Below are 24,649 nucleotides of genomic sequence, written 5' to 3'. Positions count from 1 at the left end.
GCCCTTTAAGATAGGTCTGCAAAGAGGATTCGAACCTTAAATTGTACTCCCTCCGTCCATGAAAGAACTTCCTAGGAGGGAGTGGCACGGGTTTTAATAAAATGTTGTATAGTGTATTGAGAGTAGAGAAAAAGTTGTAAAGTGTATTGGGAATTGTGAAAAAGTATTAATAATTTATTGTGTTGTTTTAATTAATGTTATTTGAGTGGTGGGAATTGTCTTAAAAGGGGAGTATTTTTTAAGTGGTGGGGTATTGTCCCAAAATAGGAAAAAGTAGGAAGTTCTTTCGTGGACGTCCTGAAATAGAAAAATATGAAGTTCTTTCGTGGACGGAGGGAGTATTATCCATTGCCACAACTTGATTCCCATATTCATGTCTTGATGAATTCACTCAAATTTTCAAATCCCATAGTATTAAAATCGAGCAATTCGTAGCTTAAGCTATATTTGAAAAATCTAGCTTAAGATTGTACTAAGAACTGGAAGAAGTTTACTAGACAAACTGATGTTGTCCAAATAGCCATGTAAAATATGAAGCGGCCCATAATTCCCACCCAATCAATATTTAACAAAATAGATTTTAGACCTATCGGCTACTTCCTTTTGTTCCCACCAAATCAAACCAAATCAGAGCACATAAGCCCCGAAAATATTAATAAAACGAGATCTAAAGAGCTCATGCCGTGAGATCATATCTCAACATTTTCCCACCTTGCAGGCATCAAACGATCAGCACACCAGCAAGTCTTTCCCCAAAATCTATTTATCCTGTGCTACAAGAACACTTAAACACAAATATTAGTAAAAATATGAGAGCCCTCTGAGGGCTATAAACCCGTTAATAAAAAAGGCATATACCCCAGACAAGACTAGTTTAATTAGTCTCCAAATGACTCCCAAACAGATTAATAAAGCGGATAATCATGTCTCTTCAAACGAATCCAGATATAAACTAATGCCCAAATCCCTCAAAATATTGCGTAAGGGTTGTGGTCATTCATGATCATATTAAACAAGAACTTTGGAGGCGGGAAATTCCCCTGAGTGAGCTGGAGAATCCCGTCGCGTGAATCCGAACAGAGTTGGAAAATCCCGATGAGAAAACCCCGAACAGAGCTGAAAAGACCTCGCTGCGCGAGAAGACCCAAACAAAGCTAGAAAGCCTCGCTGCACAGGAAACCCCGAACAAGGCTGGATTTCCCAAACTCCCATGAAATCATTGAGCAGGGCTAGAACTATGTCTGAAAGGTGGGCCTTGATCTGTCAAGAGTCCCGAGTAGGGCTGTGTGTGTCCCCTTTAATCCCGAGCAGGCCTGAGAAATAAGTGCAAGGCTGCCTCGCAGCCTCCCAACTCCCGAATTCCCGTGAATAAATTCAAGGCCGGCTATAATATGTTGTGTCGATATGTCAGCGCAGGGCTGGAAGTTCCCCATCATTCACCCGCAAAACGGGCCGACTGTAGTGCTCTTAGCCACCATCATCGAAACACCCGTCTTGATGACCCTGAACTCGTAATACAAAATCAAAGCAAAGTTAGTCCAGTAATGTTACAGAATGAGTCCCCAAAATCAGAGCAAAGATCATAGCAAAGTTACAGAATAGGCAAAAACATCCAAATATTCTAAATCATAATTGTTTAAACAAAATAACTCATAATATGCAATATTATATATAATCAAAGTAGTTCATTAAAAACTTTAGAATCAAATCAAATTCGTTATTACAATTTGAACTTATGAAGATGATCAATTTTTTTCATGAAGCGTCTATTTCTCTATAAAAAGAAAGCAAGAATGTGAAAATGTCAATTCAAAATAATTTAACTTCATTTAACTTTATAAAAATAAATCATTTACTTTCTTAAAAAAACTTAAACTTTTATATTATCTTATGTCATTTTCTTCATTCAATTTATTCCATTAAAAAATTTAATTTATTTTCGTTTCAAATTTATCTAAAAAAAATCGTAAATTCACAACGAAAAAGAGTAAATTTTAGTGCGCTCAAACAATTATCCAACTTCTTCTCATCTCTATTGCCCTGATCCGTATTGATAAAATATGCTACATCCATCTCAATTAAATATATTTATTTTTCTTTTTCAGATATCCCAAAATATAGGTCGATTTTTATAAAAGGTAATGTATTTTTAAATTATTTATATATATATCTCTATTTAATTTTTTGATTGACTCTAGCATTAATGTATTGTCAAATAATAAATACGGGCATATTAGGAAGTTACTTATATAATTTTCTTTTCCAATAATTTTCTTCATCCTTGTGCAGAATTTAATCAGCCTATATAATTGGGACGAATGAAGTATTTTAAAAAAAAATTATGAGTTGTATAATATGCATCAAAGAATAAAATTTATAGAAAATCTTTTTTGCTAATACACAAAAAAAGTTTTAGAAAATCTTTCTTGCTTAGTAGTTTTTTTTTTTAAAAAAAATAGATGAATATTTTGATGGACATTTAACTAGCTAATAATGATCGTTGATAAAAATATGTTGTTAATTGAGATATTTGTCATTGATTTGACCGAGATACAATTATAAAAAGTCACCTTTATTTGAACAATTATAGTATTAGTGAAATCTATCTTATTTAAGTTAAAAAAATATAAATATTATCTTTTAAATTTTGAAAATATTATTAATTGCATTATAGTTGTATAATATAAAAAGACATTCAAGTTAAAAAAGTATATATTACTTATACTTTTTAATAATTTAATTAAATAACTAATACCGTGGATCGCATGGGAGCAACACTAGTTCTTTTGTTAATAGTTAGTACTAATCATAGGTAATTATGTAATTATAAATTTAATTAAAATAAAATTAATTTCTTAATTTACATAAATGTGTAAAATAACAAAAAAGTCCAAAATGGTTAGATTTAGTATTATTGTAATCATAATTCCAAAAGGGAGAGAATTAATGAGGATCAAAATAAGTAAGGAAGCCAAAACATACGATATATTGAAATAAATGAAAAGTCATATATTCTACAGAAAGAAAGGGAGAATATGCGGAAACAGATTCTGAAATCTCTCCCAAGAAAGTGTAGACATAGTTTGGTAAGACTTGAGAGATCCTCTGAAAAAGGAAAGCGATAAATCACAAAAAAAAAATGAGAAAATTCACAACCACCAACTGATGCGATTGCCAAATATCCTGATTCACACATCAGCATAGCAGGCCCATGTGACCGAAAGGCCCACGATCCATCCCCTCTCCAACAGATAATTATCACCCGAATTGCCGATGCAGCACCTTTTTGTGTAGGCCCCACTCCATCCAATCTCCCCATGCAGTCATCCTCACACGTACCTCTTCTTCTTTGGTTTGCCCAACACACTCATTATTAATACTTGCTTGCTTCTGGCTCCACAGTTTTCACGGATTTCATGGCTCTTCTCGAATTCGCTGCAGATCTGCACTAGAGTGTAGCTCTTTTCGCTTTTTTTTTCGTTTTCGATTGCTTCTATTTCTTATTAAGTGGTTTCGTCGGAAGATGGTTTACACGCTCTCCGGCGTGCGGCTGCCTGGAGTGCCATCGGCGTACAAGCTTGGGACCAATGGCTGGAACTCGCGCGCCGCCGATAGGACTTCTCGCGTCTCGCTGTTTGTGAAGAATAAAACCAGTTCTCGTGAGTGTGGATTCCCCTCTTCGTGTTGATTGACTTGCGATGCGATGTGTGTCGTCTCAGCGGTGGCAGTCTCAGTTTGTTTTATTGTTCTGCGGATTATTATATTTTGGGGTGAATTATTTGAAAAATATAATATTATAATGATTCATTTGTTCCGGGACCACCATTAGGCTGGGAGATGGTATGAGCGAACATTTTCTACACTTAGTGGTGTGTGGAGTGCTATTGCAATTTGATTTAGCGGTGATGTTTCCGAATTTGCAATTGGTGTTATGTGGGATCATATTCTTCCTACATATTTTCGTTCCATTTGGATCTTAAGTATTTTGGAGTATGTTTTTTTTTTTTTTTTTTTTTTGGTGAATTTGATTTGTTCTATGAATGAAGTGCGGAATAACTTGTATTTAGAGTAGCCTACGGTGTTGCTTGTTACTATTCACTCTTTAGACGGATTTGGAGTTACCGACATTTTTAGGTCCCCAGGTTGTGGCTTAGTAAATCAGCTGGAAAAACTGCAGTAAACGAGTCAATTAAACTCATACCTATTTTAGTGTTTTTACTGAGCAGATTCTAGTTTGATTTAAACAATGTAATGGAAGAAAATTGCTGAAGAGAGGATAACATCTGCACTAATATGTTATATTGGGCTACGATGAAGCTAATTGCTTCTTTGAGGGACTCTCTGGTAGACGTACTCGAAATATTTTACTGTCCCTTCTTTGAGCTCCACTTATCATAAATAGGGGTTGCGCAATCTATATTCTAGCTGATTTTGGTGCTTTTTACAGGGAAGATTTTTGCAGGGAAGTCATACGAGTCTGGCTCCCAGTCATCTATGGCGACTACATCAGAGAAGGTTCTCGTTCCAGGCACTGAGAATGATGACCCCTCGTCTCCAAGCGCGGAATTGGTTGAGACTGTTTCAGATAATCCCCAGGCATGTCTTCCAGAAAACCTTACTTAAAACATAACCCCAGCCCTGAGTATGAAACAATTCACATCACCAGACCATGTAAATGACTAAATTAGAAGAGAGAAAATGTGAGAGAGTAGAAATCAATAACACAAGAACTAAGGCAGTTATTATTTTATACAAACTGACCCAAGTTTGCAACTGCATTTTAGGTACTTGTTTGAGCTTCTATAAGTTTTTCAGTCCCATTCGGACTAATCACTGGAAAGTGTATTATAGTCTTCAGTATTCATTATCTATACTTTAAATCCTTCTTTATGGATGGAAAATGTTGTGACTTTGTAATCGGTGAGCAGGAAGAAATGATTGAAACTGCAAAATCTTCTCTGTTCATTGATTTTTTTTGTTTCTATGTGATTTTTGTTTCTAGATATCAGGTGATACAGAAAGTTCAGAAACAACCAACAGGCTGAAGGTTGAAGATCAAGAAACTATAATTGAACTCAGTTCTAGTGAAGTTATTACAGGGGAAGATCCTTCTTCTGCACAACAACCAGATAAAGATGTTGAAGTAAAAGTCGAAGGGACATCAGACTCAACATATGAAACAACAAACGATGAATCTATGAGGATAAGAGGGAAGATCATTCCTCCACCTGGTAATGGTAAGAGGATATACGAAATAGATCCAATGCTGAGTAGTCACCGCCAGCATCTTGATTACCGGTAAGTTACTATGGATAACTTTGCTGAAAAGTTCAGTGTGATAGAAGCACAAGTGGTATACAAAGTACATATTTTAGGCTCTTAAAGTTTTGTGGTTGAAATAATATCTTCTTACTTTAACATTGAATCCTCTTACTGTACACTTCTACTTTTACATGTTAGGATCATGAATATATCATTGGATGTTTCTGAAAGCATTTTTTGGAGTGTTTGGTGAAGCAGCATTTTGTAATCAATTTGATTATTTCACTCCAACATGTCTTTCCAGGTATGACCAGTATAGAAAATTGCGTGCAGCAATTGACAAGAATGAAGGTGGATTGGAGCTCTTTTCTCGTGGTTATGAGAAATTTGGTTTTGTTCGCAGGTTTGTGGTGGACATTGTTATTTTGTTCTGCTAATATGTTGACAGCCATCCAGAGACAATCATGGTTTAACATCTGCTTGCACCTATGGAATAAGAAATTCTGAAGGTTCATTTTAGGCCATGTGTTTTTTCTTGAAAAGGCATGTCCGCGGATTTTAAGATACTAATTGTTTTAGAAAGATTATGTGTAGGAATGCATGCACTTGGTAATATAAGTACTATATGAAGTTAAAAGGAGTTCTTCGACTCTTCGTTCATCATTCATACTCACTCTGGGGAAGGCTTACATATCCATCTTTCGTTAGGCATCTTCATATAACCTCTAATGATGCTGACCATGGCAATCCAATATTTTCTCCATCATGATAAGGCACCACTGGGAGAAAATCTCTTGGGAAATTCCACATGTTTTCTGGAGAAGGAAACACATCATGTGCTCATGGGATATAGAATGTTAAGTACTGACAGCCATATCAGAATAGAGGTTTGTACATAGCTGATAGCTGAGATTTTGTCCGAGCAGAAGCTTAGTCCTTAGTAATCTGTTAGTGGTAAGACAAAAAAATGAAAACTCAACAGATTTATGAATATGTTTGAAGTATTGATGCTTTTGTATTGAATTATGAGAAGCTGTAGCATCTTATTTTTCCAGTGTACCTGTTACAATAATATAATCTTTTTTTGTGTAAAGAAATGCAGATTTACTTGATTAAAGAAATTTGATTGTTACGATGTTCCTATACTGATTTCCTGTAAACCTTTATTGACAGTGAGGCAGGTATTACTTACAGGGAATGGGCGCCTGGTGCCAAGGTTAGTGCTGCTCATTATTTTGTATTAAGTAGGTATATACTTTTCTTTTAGTTCAACCAGTCCTCTTCTCTTCTCTGTTCTAATTTAAGAAGCAGTCGCATTTTGGACTGTCATTTGTCCTCAAGTCAAGCTGATAAACAGCTGATGAAAGCCCATCTTTTGCTTCTTGCCCTAGTCTTTTTAGTGTCATAAGAGTTTTTGGGTCTATTGCTGCCTGAAGTGGTCACATATGAGACAATGAGACATGCTTGATTCCTTCAATTATTATTGTTTTCTTTTTTTATCTGGCAACTTTCTTCTTTTTCTGATTTATTTTATGGCTGCTATATTTTGACCATTCTTATCCTGCAGTCAGCTGCACTTATTGGAGATTTCAACAATTGGAATCCTAATGCTGATGTCATGACTTGTGTAAGCTTTTCTTCTTCCTTTCATTATTTCAAAATTTTCATCAAAAGTAGGGATCAGCATTTTTAGACCACTACCAAATCTTGGTTGGATGTACTTTGCAATGTTAAAGCTGCTGTCCCATTTGCATGCATGATGATCAACTTCATGAATTTTGCCCACATGATTAGTCTGACAGGGTTTTTTACAGAATGAATATGGGGTTTGGGAGATCTTCTTACCAAATAATGCTGATGGGTCCCCGGCTATTTCACATGGTTCTCGTGTGAAGGTAATATTCATTGATATGAATTATGGTATTCTGTTTATGTATTTTCTAATTAATAGCATATGATAGTCTAAATTATGAACTTCAGTTTCTTGCAGATTCTAAGCTTGCCGTAGTAACTCTCACCTAGATCTCTAACTGCACTGAAATCTGTTACAATCACTAAATCTTTATTACAATCACTTGTGCCTATTACTTTTTTGTGGTACTTATGACAAGATTATGCTATCTAATATTTAAAATGTAGATTCGTATGGATACTCCATCTGGCATAAAAGATTCTATTCCAGCTTGGATCAAGTTCTCTGTTCAGGCTCCTGGGGAAATTCCATACAATGGAATATATTATGATCCTCCAGAAGAGGTATTCACGAATTTTCTACGTTGTGCTTATGATATTTATTGGCGAGCTGATTGACCTTTATGGGTGACTGGAGAACTGCGAAAACAAGGCAAAAATAAGTGTATTATTCTTAACTCAGCTATCCAATGCTGACACTATCATAATGCAAATCTGAGCAGATTGCTGTTGCTTGCCATTCTGCAATGTTTGTCATCTATATATTAATAAGAGATACACTGATCATGAATGAACGAATTTAAGGGTTACACTAAAATGTTCTGCTCTCCTGAAAAATCAGAAAACATTTTTCCTTTTTTTGTTTATTAGGGATTAGTAGTCCTTTACCTGGTATAATTTTAGCCTTCCATCGTTCTCGGCTAATGATGCTCTAAATTTACTCTTTGCAGGATAAGCATGTTTTTAAACATCCTCGTCCAAAGAAACCAAAATCACTGCGGATATATGAGTCTCATGTTGGAATGAGTAGTAAGGTGTGCTTCTCTTCTCTCAAATGTTATAAGTTGTATCTAAGCTCAATTAGGCGACTTATTTGGTGCCTTTTCTTTTGATTATGAATAACTTAGCCATCTTCTGTATCTTATTGATGGAAAATCCATATTTTCCTCAACAACTGAATGTAAATCAAGATGAAATATCCTTTTTAAATAGGCTTGGAATGGTTAGCAAAAGTTGCATAAAAACTTACCCTAAGACAAGCTCTTAAAGGTGGTATAAAAAATTCCTATGCCTTAGTTTTTGTCTTCAAGCACACCAGACAATCCATAAACTTTTGGAAGAGTTACAATGTGTTCTTATCTTGAGTAGTGGTGCCAACTCAAGAAGTTCAGACATATAATAACTTTGTTGTGGACAAGTAAAAAATTAGTTCAAAGACTTTAGATTTTCTATATTATACTGATTTCATGTTCAAATGCAGCACTTACATTTTATTTTCTTGATGTTGGATGCAGGATCCTGTTATCAATACATATGTAAACTTCAGAGACGAAGTGCTCCCTCGCATTAAGAAACTGGGTTATAATGCTGTTCAGATAATGGCAATTCAGGAGCATTCATATTATGCAAGTTTTGGGTAATAGGCCTCACTCTAGTTATGCATTTTCTCCTCATATAGAGCAATATAGTATTTGCATGATTCGGTGAATTCTGTCCATTCTCATCTGCTATTTTTTCTGTATTCTGGCTGCTGATTAAATTTTTATCTCATTCTTGCATCAGCTACCATGTGACAAATTTCTTTGCGCCAAGCAGTCGCTTTGGGACTCCAGATGAGCTTAAGTCTTTAATAGATAGAGCTCATGAGTTGGGCTTGCTTGTTCTCATGGATATTGTGCACAGGTATATTATTTCCAAAATGTAGAATTGTTGAAGTATAAGCAGGAATCCTGTCTTAATTACATATAGCTAAGAATCATGTCCACAGAGATGTTTATGGAGAAGCTCATTTCATTTTTGGATATTACATTTCTGCTATCTATAGTCAGTCTTACATAAATTATGCCATTGTATCAGAACCCCAGAATTTGTCCAGGGAGTGCCATGGGTGACCATGAGTGAACAATTATCAGTTTGGGTGGGTGTTTTGATAATTTAAACTTATCTTTATTGATTTTAAAAAGAATTTGGGGTCAAATGTGGTGGGGGGAGACCCGGACGGGATGTTCTGCTGCATTAATTGTCTCTGCAAGCATCTTGGTTCATAGCTATTTTATTGATCCAGCTTGCTACTTGATCAAAGAAAGGTCTCTCTGTTTTTCCTAAAGAGTTATATTTTAAATTGATATCTATGTTCTATTCGTCTCAAAATTTTCTTGTATTCTGTTGCATCTCTTGTCGCTGTTTCTGTGTGTGAATTGCAGATCTTGTACCTTTTATTTGTCATTTAACTGAAAATTTAATGCCTGCAGTCATGCGTCAAATAATACTTTGGATGGACTGAACATGTTTGATGGCACTGATGCCTGTTACTTTCACTCTGGATCGCGGGGTTATCATTGGATGTGGGATTCTCGTCTTTTTAACTATGGACAGTGGGAAGTATGTACTGTCTAGAATCAATGTTACAATAGATATGTAGCTGTTATCCTGTTTGTCTAACGTGCGCTTAATTGTAGGTTTTAAGGTTTCTTCTCTCCAATGCAAGATGGTGGTTGGATGAGTATAAGTTTGATGGCTTCAGATTTGATGGGGTAACATCAATGATGTATACCCACCATGGTTTAGAGGTATTGTCTTTTGGTTAACATATCTGTTCATTTATTGAGTGATGTAGTTGATCAAGCAGTTATAAATTTATGGCTGTCTTTCAAAACCTCAATGCTTTCTTGAAAACTTCTATTCCACCAGTGACCTTTCCAATATTTGTTCCTTCAAGGAAACACAAAAGAGGTAGTATAACCTACTAGTTAAGTGAATCAAAACGAGAATGGAATGTCAATTTTTAATAACCGAACTGAAAGATTTCTCAAACTCCTTTTCTTTTCCTTTCTTGAATTTGTGCAAGATTCTAAGTTATGTTGAGCAAAAGAACATTGATATCTTTGCATTTGTTATATCTTGTTTACATGACATCTTTCACACCTGTTGCAAGCCTATTCAAACAAATTTGTTTATTTCCTCTATCCACCAAAGCTTTCTCCGGGTAATCTCTGAATTCCAAGCCTTTTCCTTTCTAGCTTGCCCAAACTCCTGTCACGATTTGTGCTAATTACCGAAGTCATGGTACAAACATTTGTTTCTTCTTCTTTCAGATTCTGCACCCAATGGAGATTCAACTTCAGCATCTACTGTGAACATATTCCATTTATGCCCTCTCGTCTGGTCCTCAGTTCGATGATATGATCTAAACTGTTCAGTTCCATACTATGGGATGAGATTGATAGGATTTTTGAAATGGGAGCCAAGTTCTGTATAGATAAACCATCACAGATTGTGAACTAACTTAAGGTGTAATTCAGCATGAATTTACGACTAGCCTTAAGCATGTGTTGAGTTTGCCATTCCCACAATAGAATCCTGTCTCTTATAGCATTTGAGCGTAATTTGTTTCTTTCACATCCTGTGCTCTTCTTTTTAATCTGTATGCAATATCCAGACTAATGTATTCTTTGATGAAAGGTGGCATTTACTGGGAACTACAACGAGTATTTTGGATTCGCAACAGATGTTGATGCAGTGGTCTATTTGATGCTGGTCAATGATATGATTCATGGGCTCTTTCCTGAAGCTTTAGCGATAGGTGAAGATGTAAGTTTGTAGATACAATTTAAAACAAAGTATGTCATGCCTAGTTTATTTTGTGTCTTATTGTTTGGATCGTTTTGGGTTGTGGTAGAGGGAAAACACTGGATTTGTTGAAATAATATATTTTCCGCTGTCTTTTACTTTGAAGCTCAGTGGTAAAGATATGTAAGGGAGTGAAGATCCAACCTACAGGAGTGCTTTTTCTCTAAAACGTAGTTGCACACATACTTTTTTCTGATTGTAAATTTTGATAGCTTAAGAATTAGTTCCAATATTTTCCATCATCACTTTTCAGTTCTTCTTATTCATATCCCTGAATAAAAAGAAGATGCATATGCCTGCAAGCTGTAAACTAAAGTTGCAGAAAATTCTGCTGAGCTTAAGAAACTGTTGATGATTTCCTTCGTATACCAATTCTTTGTCAGAGTAACAATCTTCATTATTCTAGAAAGACAGTGTATATTGCTGAACTTGCACTGCAGAAAATATTGATGTTGATGTCTGCACGTACCAGTCCTTTAATATATTCTCTTATATTCTATTAACAGAAATAACTTTTTTCTGAAACATCTCATTGGGAATTTCGTTGATTTCAGGTCAGTGGAATGCCAGCCTTTTGTATTCCTCTTGAAGATGGAGGTATTGGATTTGACTATCGTCTGCACATGGCTATTGCTGATAAATGGATTGAGACTCTCAAGTATGTTACCCTTGACACTCTGGAACCTATTTAGTGACTCTAAAATGATAAATCTCTTTCCTTCCTTTGAGGCGTTGTTTATTGGTGATAAGATAAGACTATAGTATTCAGTGATCTGATTCTATTAATGGAGCTATTTTTTCACTCATTTCCTGTTTTCCCCTAGGTTTATAAAGACAAGCAACTTTTTTTTTTTTTTTTTAAATAATATCTACTTAAGTTGAATGCAATCTAACTCGCGACTATACAACCTCAATTTTATGAACAGGACCTCTGTAAACTTCCACATTTTTTAAGTTGAAGAATTCAATTTTTAACCCATCACATTATAACATTGATTTTATTTTGGGACCACATACTGCTTCACAATCTAGTCACTCTTTTCCTTACTCTTTTGATTCAGGAAAAGGGATGAAGATTGGAAAATGGGAGATATTATACACACACTTACAAACAGAAGGTGGATGGAAAAATGTGTTGCTTATGCAGAAAGTCATGACCAAGCTCTTGTTGGTGATAAAACTATTGCATTCTGGTTGATGGATAAGGTCAGGCATACGTTTAAAGTGGCCAACATGTAGCTGTTACTTCTATACTTGAAACTTGAAAGCATGTAGGAATTTGATATAGTTGCACTATTTATGTTATATTTTGCCTTCACTAGAAACTGTGATTTTATATAAATATATACACATACTAATATATATAAGGTCAGGATCTGGTAGTAACCCTTCTCTTAGGTATTATCGTAGTACCAATGCATTTTTGTGTATAAAGCAATGCGGTATTGTGTATATAATCATGCAGCTTTTGAAAATTGTATTACATGCATATGTGCAGTAATGTTAATGCATGTTTGCAGTTTTGAATTCACATGTTTTGTGTTTAACATTATGCTGTTGTAAGGGACTACGATACTACCTAAGGGAAGGGTTCTATATGATCTCACCCCTCCAAATATATATATATATATATATATATATATATATATCCAATGAGATTTCAGTTTTCCGTGAGAGATAAGAATAAAGAATAAGAATAAATCAATATAACCTACGAATAGCCGTATCTAGTTAATATGGTGAAAATCTCGTCTCCTTCAGGATTCAAACTCAGACGAGAATGCCTATTCATGTTTGACATTGATTTATTCGTAGAAATTATTGACTTATTTGCGCGTATTCTCAATTCTCAACACATTTAACTTTCTCAATGGAACCTCTCTTTCTCTCTCTCTCTCTCTCTCTATATATATATATATATATAGAGATAGATAGATATTAGCTATCTCTTTTCCTTTTTCCCTGTCTTTTTAGATGGGTACTCTCTTTTTCCCCTTAAAGTTTTTCCCTGTGGGTTTTCTTTCAGGATATGTATGATTTCATGGCATTGGATAGACCATCTACACCTGTCATAGATCGTGGAATAGCATTACACAAGATGATCAGGCTTATTACAATGGGATTAGGTGGGGAAGGATACTTAAATTTTATGGGAAATGAATTTGGACATCCTGGTAGGTGCACATTGAAGCATTTGCTGCACTACATGAATCATAAGTTCACTCTCTGACTGTCCTTTTAATGCGATCTTCCATTAAATCAGAGTGGATAGATTTTCCTAGAGCCGACCAACATCTTCCTGATGGCAAAGTGATCCCAGGAAATGGCTTCAGTTATGACAAATGCAGACGCAGATTTGATCTGGTAAGTTTTAAGGAATTCAATTACTTTTTCAAGTTGTTAGATTCACTTGAGCAACTGGTACTTTGCTTGGGCATTCTGCTTAGCTTAGATGATTTGATGGTCTCAAGAAATATTTGAGCATCTAAGCAGGAGCTAGGACCTTACTATTAATGACAACATTCGCCTGACTTAAGTTGAAGCATGAAAGATCTTTAGAATATGTGTGGCTTGTATCCAGAGAGGTGGGGGATGATCACTATCGTCGATTAGAGTAAAATCTCTACTCAAAAGCAGGTGAGAGAACTAGTGTATGCTTCAATTCCTTATAACTGGCAGATTACGGTTGGGCTAATGGCATAAAATATTTTTTATCTTGAAAAGGTTCAGATGTTTAGCCCTAATGGGATCTATAAACAAGTTTTTATTAATATAATAATGAGAGTTGCTGAGCGTACTGACAAAATTATGTTGAAAGAATATAGATGTTGATTTTAGATGCAAGTGTTCAAGATTTCTCTTTAGCAGCTTATACTGTTCGAAACTGGTTATGAGCTCACAGCACCTAGAGAATTTTTAAAAAGGTTTATTGCTTTTGGAATTCAAGAATCTTTTTTGTATTATTAAAATATTGACTTTCCTCCATATGCAATTGTAATATCTTACAACCTGTGAAAATAACTACTCCCTCCGTCCCCAAAATAAGTTCCTCTTTGGGGACGGCACGGGTTTTAAGGAAAATGGTAAAGTGTATTGATAGAGGAGAAAAATATGTTATAATTAGTATTGGGAGTGGTGAAAAGGTGAAAAAGTGAGTATAATTAGTATTGGAAGTGGTGAAAAAGTAAAAAATAAGAATAAATAAAGTATTATTAGTGGTGGGGTAGTTGTCCAAAAATAGAAAGAAAAAAAGAGGAACTTATTTGAGGGACGTCCCAAAATGGAAAAAGAGGAACTTATTTCAGGGACGGAGGGAGTATTAGATTGAGCCCACAATCTTGTTGTATTAGTATGAATGTGTGATTGCAAAGATGACAAACTTTTCACATAATGTGATATTTTTGTATATACTTTCTTAGTTTTGTTCTATGCTTCTTGACTTTGCCAACCTTTTTTTATAATATTAAATGAATGACATATTCAGCATACATGAAGTATGCATTGAGAAAAACTGCTCCTCTACATGTTGAATACGAAACTGCTAATTAAGTATCCAGCACAATATGAAAATGATAAAGACTTCAGAAATATGGCATAATCTTTGAAGATCCATGATGAGAGAAAATAGACAAATAATACACAGGGCCGGCCCTGACATTCCGGGGGCCCTAGGCGAAAAGGAAAAAAAAGCTGCCCTTAAAAGATGAAGGTTCGAGAAGTTGTAGGTACGTGTAACATTAATTATAAAGTGCAATAAATTAGAAAACAATGATCAAATAATTATAGAAACAATTTAGATCTCCTAGCATTTTGAGCAGATAATGAGATAATCAAATTGAAATTCACAAGCAAATAGAGAGAATTAAGAATAAGATAGAGTTAGAATGAGAGAGAATGAGAGTCTTGAGAGAGAGCAGAGCACTCAGTCTTCAATCAATTGAGAGAGAGAGAGAGAGACAGAGAGAGACATTGGGGAAAAAAAGAAATGAGAGAGAGACGTTAGTTTGTTGGGAACTGGAAGAGAAAAAAGAATTAAGAGAGAGAGAGAGAGAGATCAGAGACATTAACTTGCTAGGAATTGGGAAAGAAGAAAGAATTAAGAGAGAGAGAGAGATTAGAGACGTTTGTGTTGGGCTTAGGAAAAGTAGGAAACATAATTTATTTTTTTTAATAGGGTCAATAATAATATTGGGCTTTACATTTTTGGGGCCCCTAAAATTTGGGGGCCCTAGGCCATTGTTCCTTTGGCCTAATGAAAGGGCCGGCCCTGATAATACATCTTATCGTGCAATGAAAAGGTGAAAGATGGATCACAGCATGTTGCGGCTTGTTAGTATGGGCCTAGGTCTAGGCCTACAGATACAAATAAAAGCGCTTTACCAATTAGGATGTTCTCTCTTACTGTTGCATTATGTCAACCAACTACTTATATGGTTGATATTGTAGGAATACTAAGGCTAAAAAGTAGCCCTAAGCCTCTCAAAAGTACATTTTTTGCAAGTTAATTTACCTTCTATATTGTCTTAATGTAAATGATGAATTTAGTATAAATACAGTGAGATCCTATGTTGAATAATCCATTTTGTCGGACATTCTTTGTGAAAGATATTTTGTGGAACACACTGTCGTGTTGCATCATCTTTGGGAGAGCCCTGCAGCAGTTGCATCTTTTTATCTTTAATGAACTTCAATGTATATCCAGGGTGATGCAGAGTATTTGAGATATCATGGATTGCAAGAATTTGACCGAGCGATGCAACATCTTGAAGAAAGATATGGTGTATGTATTCCTTGCACTGAGTTTCCTTGCATTAGTTGAAATAAGGGGTTTTTTATTTTTCGTCTTTATGATGTGCAGATATAACTATCAACAATAGTCTTTTACGGGTTCAAGTGTCTTAAAGCATACATTCTGCATATAAATCTGGAAAATAGACATGCATGTGTTGTAGTTGCTTCTTTTTTGGGGTGAAAGAACAAATAATTTTAAAGATTGCGTGACGGTGGACTCGAACTTGAGACACACTACCACTAGACCAGCAGATGCAGATGTTGTAGTTTCTTCTGTTGTTTCATCTGATGTATCTGTAATAGCCAAACCTGGTTTAGCTCATAGTTGGACATGTAAAAGAAGTTCTTTAAAAACCATAAAACATACTTGGGAACTGGTAAGAGCATCTGGTTATTTTCTTGAGCTTGCTCTTAACTGAAACCTCACTCCAGTTTTGAATGCATTTGAGTTTATTTTTTTAGGTGAAATAGATATAAACAGCTAAAATTTGTTTTCTACAGTTCATGACATCAGAGCATCAATACATATCCAAGAAAGATGAAGGAGACAGATTAATTGTGTTTGAGAGGGGTGACCTAGTCTTCGTTTTCAATTTTCATTGGAGTAGTAGTTATTTAGATTACCGGGTAGGCTGCTTGAAGCCAGGAAAATACAAGGTACTTTGAGAAAACAATTTATTTTATACTTCTTGAATATTGTTTTGTTGATACAGTTGTTGTTTAGCCCTTGAAGAAACAATATCCTTACAGCATGGCTATATATTTCAGGTTGTCTTGGACTCAGATGATCCACTATTTGGTGGCTTCAACAGAATTAGTCACGATTCAGAGTATTTTACTTTTGTAAGTTAATTATCTTGGGCTTTCACAGTTTCACTGTGTTTCAAACTTCAATTAATAGACGTATAATTTCTTTTCTTTGTTCTGTGTTTGAGAACTAGTAATATCCTAAATCCAGTGGCTAACGAAATTAAAAATATATGCTTCTATTTACTATTGATCTGAGACAAAAGGCTCTTTTACCTCTTTAAAATGTGATAAAATCGTTTTAATTCTCATAAAAGTACAAACACCTTTTAAAGTCTCTTATAAGGGACAGAGGCAAAGTTTGTGAAGAATTTTCGGTATTGATATAACTGTTTCATCATATCATCTTACCTTCCTAAAAATATAGGTGCTCCATATCTTGATGTTATGATGACATGTGTTGTTTAATTAAGAGATTTCGTATTTGTGGATATTCTAGTTAAACTTTTGCTTCTAATATGAAAGAAAATTGGAGATGGTTATAATAGCAGCTAGTGTTTAACTCAAACTGGAATAAAACATATACTTGTTCTGGGACTAACCAACCAGCAGTTTGGGTGATTTTATTGAGGTATAGTATAGCATATCTTATAGTTAACTGTTCCATTGTTGTTGGTTTATAACTGGAGAACTATCATTTACACCCAACTCGAGATGTTCTCTTCAAAAATGAGATTTTCACTAGAAAATTTTTCATTGTATATCAACTGTGCTAATAACATTTTCCTGGAAAATGATCTTAACAGGAAGGGTGGCATGATGACCGACCTCGTTCATTCTTAATCTATGCACCTTCGAGAACAGCAGTGGTGTATGCATTGGTAACAGATGAAGCGAAACCTGTTGATGTAGTTGTTGATGCTGAAACTAGTATTAGCGGTGTCTAGCTTTGTGGTTGAGGAGTTTGTGATTCTGGCTTACGACTCCACCTCCCTCCCCTATTCTGTCCACTGCAACTATCTGCGGCGCTCAAACCCTTGAAGAAGCAAAAACAAAGTCGAAAAAGAATGGAAACACAAGGAGCTAACCAGGTATAACTTAAATCTACCAGTGGCTATCTCAATATTGTCCGAGTAATAAAAGATCCAGCGTCTTTGTGTATGGGATTCTCTACTTGGGTTTTTCCATCACATCTAGGAGGAAATTATGCATCTCGCTTGGCGCTTGTAATGAATTCAGACTGAAAATTCCGACAACGATGCATATCATCTCCATGTATATTCCTTCGTATTCGTGGGTTTGATGATGAACACTCTTGGTTAGCACATACTAGTATTTATGCTGTAGCTGCTCCTCTTTAAGCCTGAGTTATACTAAATAATAAGAGCCTGCCGAACTAATGTTTTTTTCTAATGTCGAACATGAATGAAATATCATTTTCGGTGGCTCAAGTCTTGTGTTTGATGGATCTTTACTTGTTATCCGACGTTTTTAACACAAATTTGAATAATATGGATTGATCCAATGTACAGTTAGGTAGTAGCATGTAATGTAGATAAAACCAACACCTCTTTGTGCATTACACAAGAAGGCAAACACACCAAAACCATTAGTAGGGAAACATTGGAAAACATCATGTTAGTAGAGTTGTTGGAAATCTAGGAGGTAACAAAACTAGTGTGGGAGGCAGAGGTCCTCTGCAAGCGATGCAGCACGCTCGTGGGCGACGACGATGTGGAGAGCGACGACCTCAGCGCCTCCGCCAGCGGTCCACCCATCGGGGCGGACCGGTGAGCCGCCTCCCACGCCATGCCCCAATTCATTTGAGACCTTGAACCTTCACCGCCATCACCACTGCCACTGCCAAGCTTCAAGGAGAAGTCCGACGTCGAGATGGACAAGTTAGTAGCGGCATCGTCCGCCGCCTGATCAAGTGATCTAGGCCAATCGTGGAAGAAATGTCGAAGCGTGGGATCTCCGGCGTCGTTTTGAGGTTGAGATGGGCACTTAGTCTCGGGTATGGACTCCATAGGCCTGCAAATCAAAATACAAAAAATGAAAAGAGCATTGCAATGTAGGATATGAAAATGTGGAAAGTACCTTGGGTTGTGATTATGGTGGTGAAGGTCCACATAGGTTAAAGGCCCCGAAAGGCTAAAACGAGGGGCGGTGGCTGTGGGAATTTCCACAGGCTTTCTTGAACGGTTCTTGCCGCGGTGCATGTGGCGCTCGCAGTACTTCTGCGCCGCCACCACATCCCTGGAGCAGCGCCACTTCTTGCCGTCGGTCCGCCGGCACCTCCCCGGCTCAGGATCCATTGCTGCTTTCCCCCAATACCCCACTGACCCATACAACATCAATGCATAATTGTATAATATATGTATATACAGAAGAAGGGATAAAAATGCTTACAAGAAGAAGGGTGGTAGTAATGGAGAGGGTTGCACAAGTAATAGGCAGGAGAGCCGACGAGGCTCTTCTTGACAAGATGGAGGAGCTCCGGCGGAACGGCGGCGCCACCCATGATGTGTCTGAATATGAGAGCTTGAAGCTCAAGCTCCTGCCACTGGGCGGAGCTGAAGTAGGTCCCACCCCCCATTCCTGCGGGAGTGGGGAGTTTGGTGGCGGTTGAGGAGAGAGGAACAAACAAGGGGAGTGGAGATGATGATGAGTTCAGTTTTGGTAGCTTTGCTGATGTTTCATGTTCTGACTCATCTCTCCATTGCTTCAGATTGAAATCCATGGAAGTCAGTCAGTTTGTTTCAGAGAGAGAGAGAGAGAAAGAGACTTTGTAGTAAAACTGAGTTTGGTGTTCAGAGAAAGTTAAAACCGCTTTTTTACAGCAACTTCGCAGTCGACATAAACTGACTATCTATTTATATATTGGTGGTTGTTATGAAAATATAGATATCTCTACACATTTCTTGAAAAGATGTGTACCATGTTTATATAATTATATTTCTATCTATCAATAATGCTCTGCTGCTTTTCAACATTATTATTGCTCTTTGGAAATTCTTTGAATTTTAACAATATTTCCTATAATTAATTATTTTCTTGATTGACATATCTAAGGAAAGACGACAAACACGGACATATCCCCATTTCAAGGCACATAAGTAAATAGATTAAAAAAACTAATACAAATAACTTTTTACCCTACTACTCCTATCTTCTAATTTGAATGTTTCCTATAAAAAGATAAAATTCTTCAACGGAAAATATATGCATCAGCATGGAATATGAATCAAAATATCAAATCCATGTTTGGGCAGCAGGGCACTGTGGGACAAGACACTTGCAAATGGAAAAAGTAAAGAAGAACCCTAGAAAATTCAGAAAGAGTAAATCCAAAAAAGAGTGGGGGAGAGAGAGAGAGAGAGAGAGACTGCGACTGAGAGCTAAGCCTGCAGGTTGTCTGTCTGGGCAGCTTTGGGAACACAATTAAAAGAAAAGAAAAAAAAAGCAGCTAGTAGGGTTTCGAGGAGGAAAAAAGCAGCTGCTCTCACTTTGCCTAATTATTTTCAACACCATTATTTAAGAGATTAGGTTTATAATGTAAAAATATATAAATGTGTGTAAATTTATATTTATTGTAATAAAAATTAATAAATTAACAAAGCAAGTAAAATTGAATCGAATAACTTAAAAAGAAAGGGGCCAAATCAAATGGAAAGTATGGATAAAAAATATTATTTCATCTGTTCTAATTCAATAGACCATAAAGTCGATTATGGAACGAATAGTTTATAATAAAATATGAGAAGAAAGTAATTTTTTATAGGGTAAATTTGTGAAAAGAGTAAGAGAAAAATAAAGATAATAGTACTCCCTCCGTCCACGAAAGAACTTCCTATCTTTCTTTATTGGGACGTCCACAAAAAAACTTCCTACCTATTTTTGGACTATACCCCACCACTTATAATCCTCTTACTTTTCACTTTTCACAACTCCCAATATTAATTATAACATCTTTTCACCACTCCCAATACACTCAACTACCTTTTATCCACTCTCAATACACTCAACAATATTTTTTCTTAAAACCCGTACCACTCCCTCCTAGGAAGTTCTTTCATGGGCGGAGGGAGTATGTTTTAAGTGAAAGAAGAGATTTTGTGGGGGCCATAATAAATATGTACTTTATAATATTTGATGTAAGTAATAAGTTGTGTGAGGTTGTTTGTTATGTATAATTTTCTATTTTATAAAGTGATATATAGAATTGAGATATTCGAATAAAAAAATATGATCTAATCAATTGAAACGATTGACTACAGAAGTTTAGTGTGTTTTTACCTTAAAATTAACTTTCTGTATTTGCACAACAAATAAAAAACACGAGAGAGAGAGAGAGAAAAGGAGCTGACAATGCCAAATTCCATTTTCAGACATACCCCAGAAACAGAAACTGATCTCTGCATAGTTTCATCACCAGAAACTTAGTCAATTTTTGCCAAAGCTATTTAAGTTGCAGGTGTATATATATATATGACATACGCCAAAACAATATTATTTGTAGTATGAATTCACCACATTTATTTCATTTTTTTCGTTTCCAGCTGTGACAAGACTGCATGAATTTTTCATCGCACTTTTCCTTATTTCCGAGAATTTTCAAGAAACATTCAATAATTTCCACGCTTGTCATCAAGTAAAAACCTATTTTTACTTTGAAAACTTTTACCAGAGCCCATGTGAAGATGGAATAAAAATATAGGAGTACATGTTTTTGGTTGATTTTCATGTCACGACACGGCATGCGAGGGCTCTTTAAAACTGGAATTTATGTTTGAGAGAGAGAGAGAGAGAGAGAGAGAGGATTTGTTTTAGGGCTTATAAATTGGTTTTGTGTATTACTATATAGTTTAGAATGGTAATACCAAGATATTCTAGTTTGGCCCACTCTAATTATAATGTAATAAAGAAATAGGTTTCTCTAGGTGTTATTCTCAGAGATAAGATAATCTGTATTGGGAGATTAACCAAACACATATTGTTATGACATTAGTGCTAATCGCGAGGTCATTTCCAGCGTTTTGCTTTATGGTCAAATGTCCTACTTAATAATTAATTGCTAGCTTAATTACTTTCTCAACACATCTTCCGTTATAAACGGTGACATTTTGTATTACTATTATCGCATCGTTAATTTTATCACATTATAAGCGCATTGAAAAAATAATTATCATACATATGTCAATTGCACATAATATACTTATACAATCATTATTAAAATTTGAATATTGATATTTTTTACCCTGATTGTATGTAATTAATTTTAATTATAAAGTATACTAATTCATAAATTTGAAATTGAATAAAAACAATTGAAAGAATCTATATACTAATAGAAAAAGAGCTTAAGGCAGTCTAAATGTGCCGATTATCAAAGTGGGGGACTTGGTTTAAAAAATCTGGAGTGGTTTAACATCGCATTCATGGCCAAATGGATTGGAGATATTTCTCGAATAAAAAGTTGTTGTGGATTCGGGTGATAAAGGCTTGTCAAGGGGAGATTAGCTGGGATGAAGGGGGTTTCTGAGTGGAGGGGAACCAAAGGTTGAGAACAGGTTGGTGGAAAAAAGGTACTGAGCCTAAGTTGGGGAGAGGGCGGAAAATGGTTTAGAGAGAACAGGGAATTACAGATCGGGGAGGGAACATCGGTCCTTTTTTGGCACCACACTTGGACCGGAGAGACGAGGCTTATAGACTCGTTTCCGCGACTCTACCGCCTCAACAGTAATCGGGAGGATCCATTAAAAGCATGGGAGATTGGGAACATGGCGAATGGGTTTGGAATCTAAGATGGAATCGACGCCTGCTGGATAGAGAACGAGCCCAGGTTCAGCACCTAAGTGCCCTCATTAGCAACACTCGTGTAATTGAAGGGAAACAGGACGGGTGGAGCTGGAAAGCTTCTCTAGATCCTGTTTCACGGTTAAGACAACATATAAGTTCTTGAGCTTGTCAACAAACCCCCATCAATAATCGAAGAGAAGAGCCCGAGATGGCGACCGTTTGGAAAGCACTTGCTCCCACCAAGGCAATATCCACCGCATGGAAAGTTCTTAGAGGTAGACTGGCTACTTGTGATAACCTCTTGAAAAGGCAGGTGGCTATCCAACATTGAGAGCCTCTTTGTGTGCTGTGCAAATCAACGATGGAAACAATCGAGCATCTCTTGTTCTCGTGCCAATATATAGATGAAGTGTGGAAAGATACAGTCTCGTGGCTCGGCAGGCAGACGACATTTCATCACCAAGTAAAAGACCATTTCAATGCTTTCATTAACCTCGGAAATAAATATGATAAACGCTTCCTTCTTGGAGTTTGGATATGCTTGATTTGGTGTATTTGGAAAGGGCGAAACGACTGCAAGTTTAACAAAGTATTCTTTTTTCTGATAAAAAAAGACACTTGTGGATTGTCTATTTTACCCTTGTTATATTATTTATTATTATATTTATAAAATATAAATCTTTTTTTTTTTTAGAAAAAAGACTAGATTAGGGAAAGTTCAAGGTACCAGAAGTACCAAACCGATTACAACAGAAAAGGGGAAATAGCATTGGAGAACCAACATCTAAAATTGATCTCCACATCTAACAAATTAAAAACCTTATTCCAACTCCACAACCTCGCTTTGATTTCGCCCAACATTTTCTGGACTTCCCAATTATTGTTCTGGAATCTACTCTCATTACGACCTTTCCAAATAAGCCAAGTGGTGCAAGTCCAAAGAGCCTCAAGGAATTTCTTGTTGTTCTTACCTCTGGCCCTTGTGAATAAAGGAGTGAAAAGTGCACCTCAATGCAGTCCCGACCGTGCGGTGTAGAGCCCGGTCCATTTCTGTACCTCGTTCCAAATCATTTCTGTCTTCGGACAGGAGCGAAACAGGTGGTCTGCCGACTCTTTTTTCCTGGCAGCAAGCGTTGCACATGATTTCCACATCGTCTAGCGGAATGTTTCTCTTGCTCAAATTGTCACAGGTAGGCAGCCTATTTCGAAAAATTCTCCATGCCGTAACCTTAACTTTTTGAGGGGCGCAGATCTGCCAAGCTTTCGCTGCTCTTTTATTGAACAAGCTGCTCTCCTCTTCCTTTTTATTGAACACGGCCCAGAAAGTGGCCGACGCAGCCACAATGGCAAGGCTCAACTCGATCAATGAAAGCTGCAAGAAAGCCTAAAAAAACTCGACGCCGGGCAAAGCACAAGATCTCCGCCGCAGAGCAGCCACAGGACTCGACTCCATGAACCCCAACCCCAAGCGTACCCGAAGGTTGAAAAAAGGTCCATGGAACGCCCCAAACCAACTCCCCAACACCTGTTCGCAAAACCTCCAGCACCAACAACGTGGACAATTAAATACGACGAATATGAATGTGAGTAGCGATGTCACGGATAACCGCTTCCTCGATGACCTCAATCCCATTGATCTAACACCCCTCTTGTCTAGCAGGGTTTGCCATAATGTCCGCCACCACATTCCCTTCCCGATAGATATGCAAAACGCGAAAAGTAATTTCCTGTAGACGAACTAACGTCTCTTTCCAATAGTTGATGAAACGCCAAGGAACCTCCATCGAGCGTCGCTGAAAAAGACCAACCACATACGAAGAATCCACCTCAAGCCAGAGCTTGTGCCATCCACGATTATAGGCGATAGCAATGGCTGTAATCGCAACAAGTAACTCGGCTTCAAAAGCAAAGCCCGACCCTCCTTTAGTATGAAAACATCCTCGAACTGTGGCTGTGTGGTCTCTGAACACCCCACCAGCAGCAATTAATCCCGGTGAACCGAAAGCAGAGCCGTCTGTGTTTGCCTTGATCCAACCAATATCCGGTGGCCACCAATGCACAGAAATATATTCTGGCGGAGGTGCTGGCCGAGAAGAGACCCTAAGGCACAAAAATAACAACAACAACAACAAAAACAACAACAACAACAACAACAACAACAACAACAACAACAACAACAACAACAACAACAACAACAACAACAAAAAAATAATATAATAAAAAAAATAATAATAATAATAATAATAATAATAATAATAATAGCAGCAGCAGCAGCAGCAGCAACAACAACAACAACAACAAACAACAACAACAACAACCAACAACAACAACAACAAAACAATAATAATAATAAAATAATAAATAATAAAATAATAATAAATAATAAATAAAAAAAACAACCAAACAACAACAATAAAAATAATAATAATATAATAATAATAATAATAATAATATAATAATAATAATAATAATAATAATAATAATAATAATAATAATAATAGTTTAG

General features: G+C 36.3%; 2 protein-coding genes across 4 annotated transcripts; one reads left to right on the top strand and one right to left on the bottom strand.

Moving 5' to 3' along the window:
• Positions 1–3,146: 3,146 nt before the first annotated feature.
• Positions 3,147–17,792, top strand: LOC130996551 (1,4-alpha-glucan-branching enzyme 2-2, chloroplastic/amyloplastic-like). Of its 2 annotated transcripts, XM_057921826.1 has the most exons (22): positions 3,147–3,659; positions 4,448–4,596; positions 5,003–5,298; positions 5,567–5,665; positions 6,436–6,478; positions 6,830–6,889; positions 7,077–7,157; positions 7,402–7,518; positions 7,905–7,988; positions 8,469–8,590; positions 8,737–8,856; positions 9,426–9,555; positions 9,633–9,743; positions 10,636–10,764; positions 11,358–11,461; positions 11,865–12,009; positions 12,830–12,977; positions 13,067–13,167; positions 15,506–15,583; positions 16,096–16,251; positions 16,363–16,437; positions 17,148–17,792. In XM_057921826.1, the coding sequence occupies exons 1-22, from the start codon at positions 3,524–3,526 to the stop codon at positions 17,286–17,288; spliced, it is 2,625 nt and encodes an 874-aa protein (XP_057777809.1). In that variant the 5' UTR covers positions 3,147–3,523; the 3' UTR covers positions 17,289–17,792. The 2 variants fall into 2 exon arrangements, 1 of the variants encoding a protein (XP_057777809.1); XR_009092662.1 differs by lacking the exons at positions 16,096–16,251; positions 16,363–16,437; positions 17,148–17,792 and adding an exon at positions 13,297–13,440.
• Positions 17,793–17,829: 37 nt separating this feature from the next.
• LOC130996552 (growth-regulating factor 3-like) lies at positions 17,830–19,817 on the bottom strand. 2 transcript variants are annotated; one of them, XM_057921829.1, is made up of 3 exons: positions 18,754–19,817; positions 18,442–18,682; positions 17,830–18,375 (listed from the first exon to the last, which is right to left on the bottom strand). In XM_057921829.1, exons 1-3 carry the CDS (start codon positions 19,082–19,084, stop codon positions 18,000–18,002), a joined length of 948 nt encoding a protein of 315 aa, XP_057777812.1. In that variant the 5' UTR covers positions 19,085–19,817; the 3' UTR covers positions 17,830–17,999. The 2 variants fall into 2 exon arrangements, with proteins under 2 accessions (XP_057777812.1, XP_057777811.1); XM_057921828.1 differs by having other exon boundaries at positions 17,830–18,682; positions 18,754–19,309.
• Positions 19,818–24,649: the final 4,832 nt, after the last annotated feature.

Source organism: Salvia miltiorrhiza, chromosome 8 (assembly GCF_028751815.1).
Source record: "Salvia miltiorrhiza cultivar Shanhuang (shh) chromosome 8, IMPLAD_Smil_shh, whole genome shotgun sequence".
NCBI lineage: Eukaryota > Viridiplantae > Streptophyta > Magnoliopsida > Lamiales > Lamiaceae > Salvia > Salvia miltiorrhiza.
Note: the sequence above shows the minus strand (reverse complement) of the source record. Positions and strands in the feature narration are given on the sequence as shown.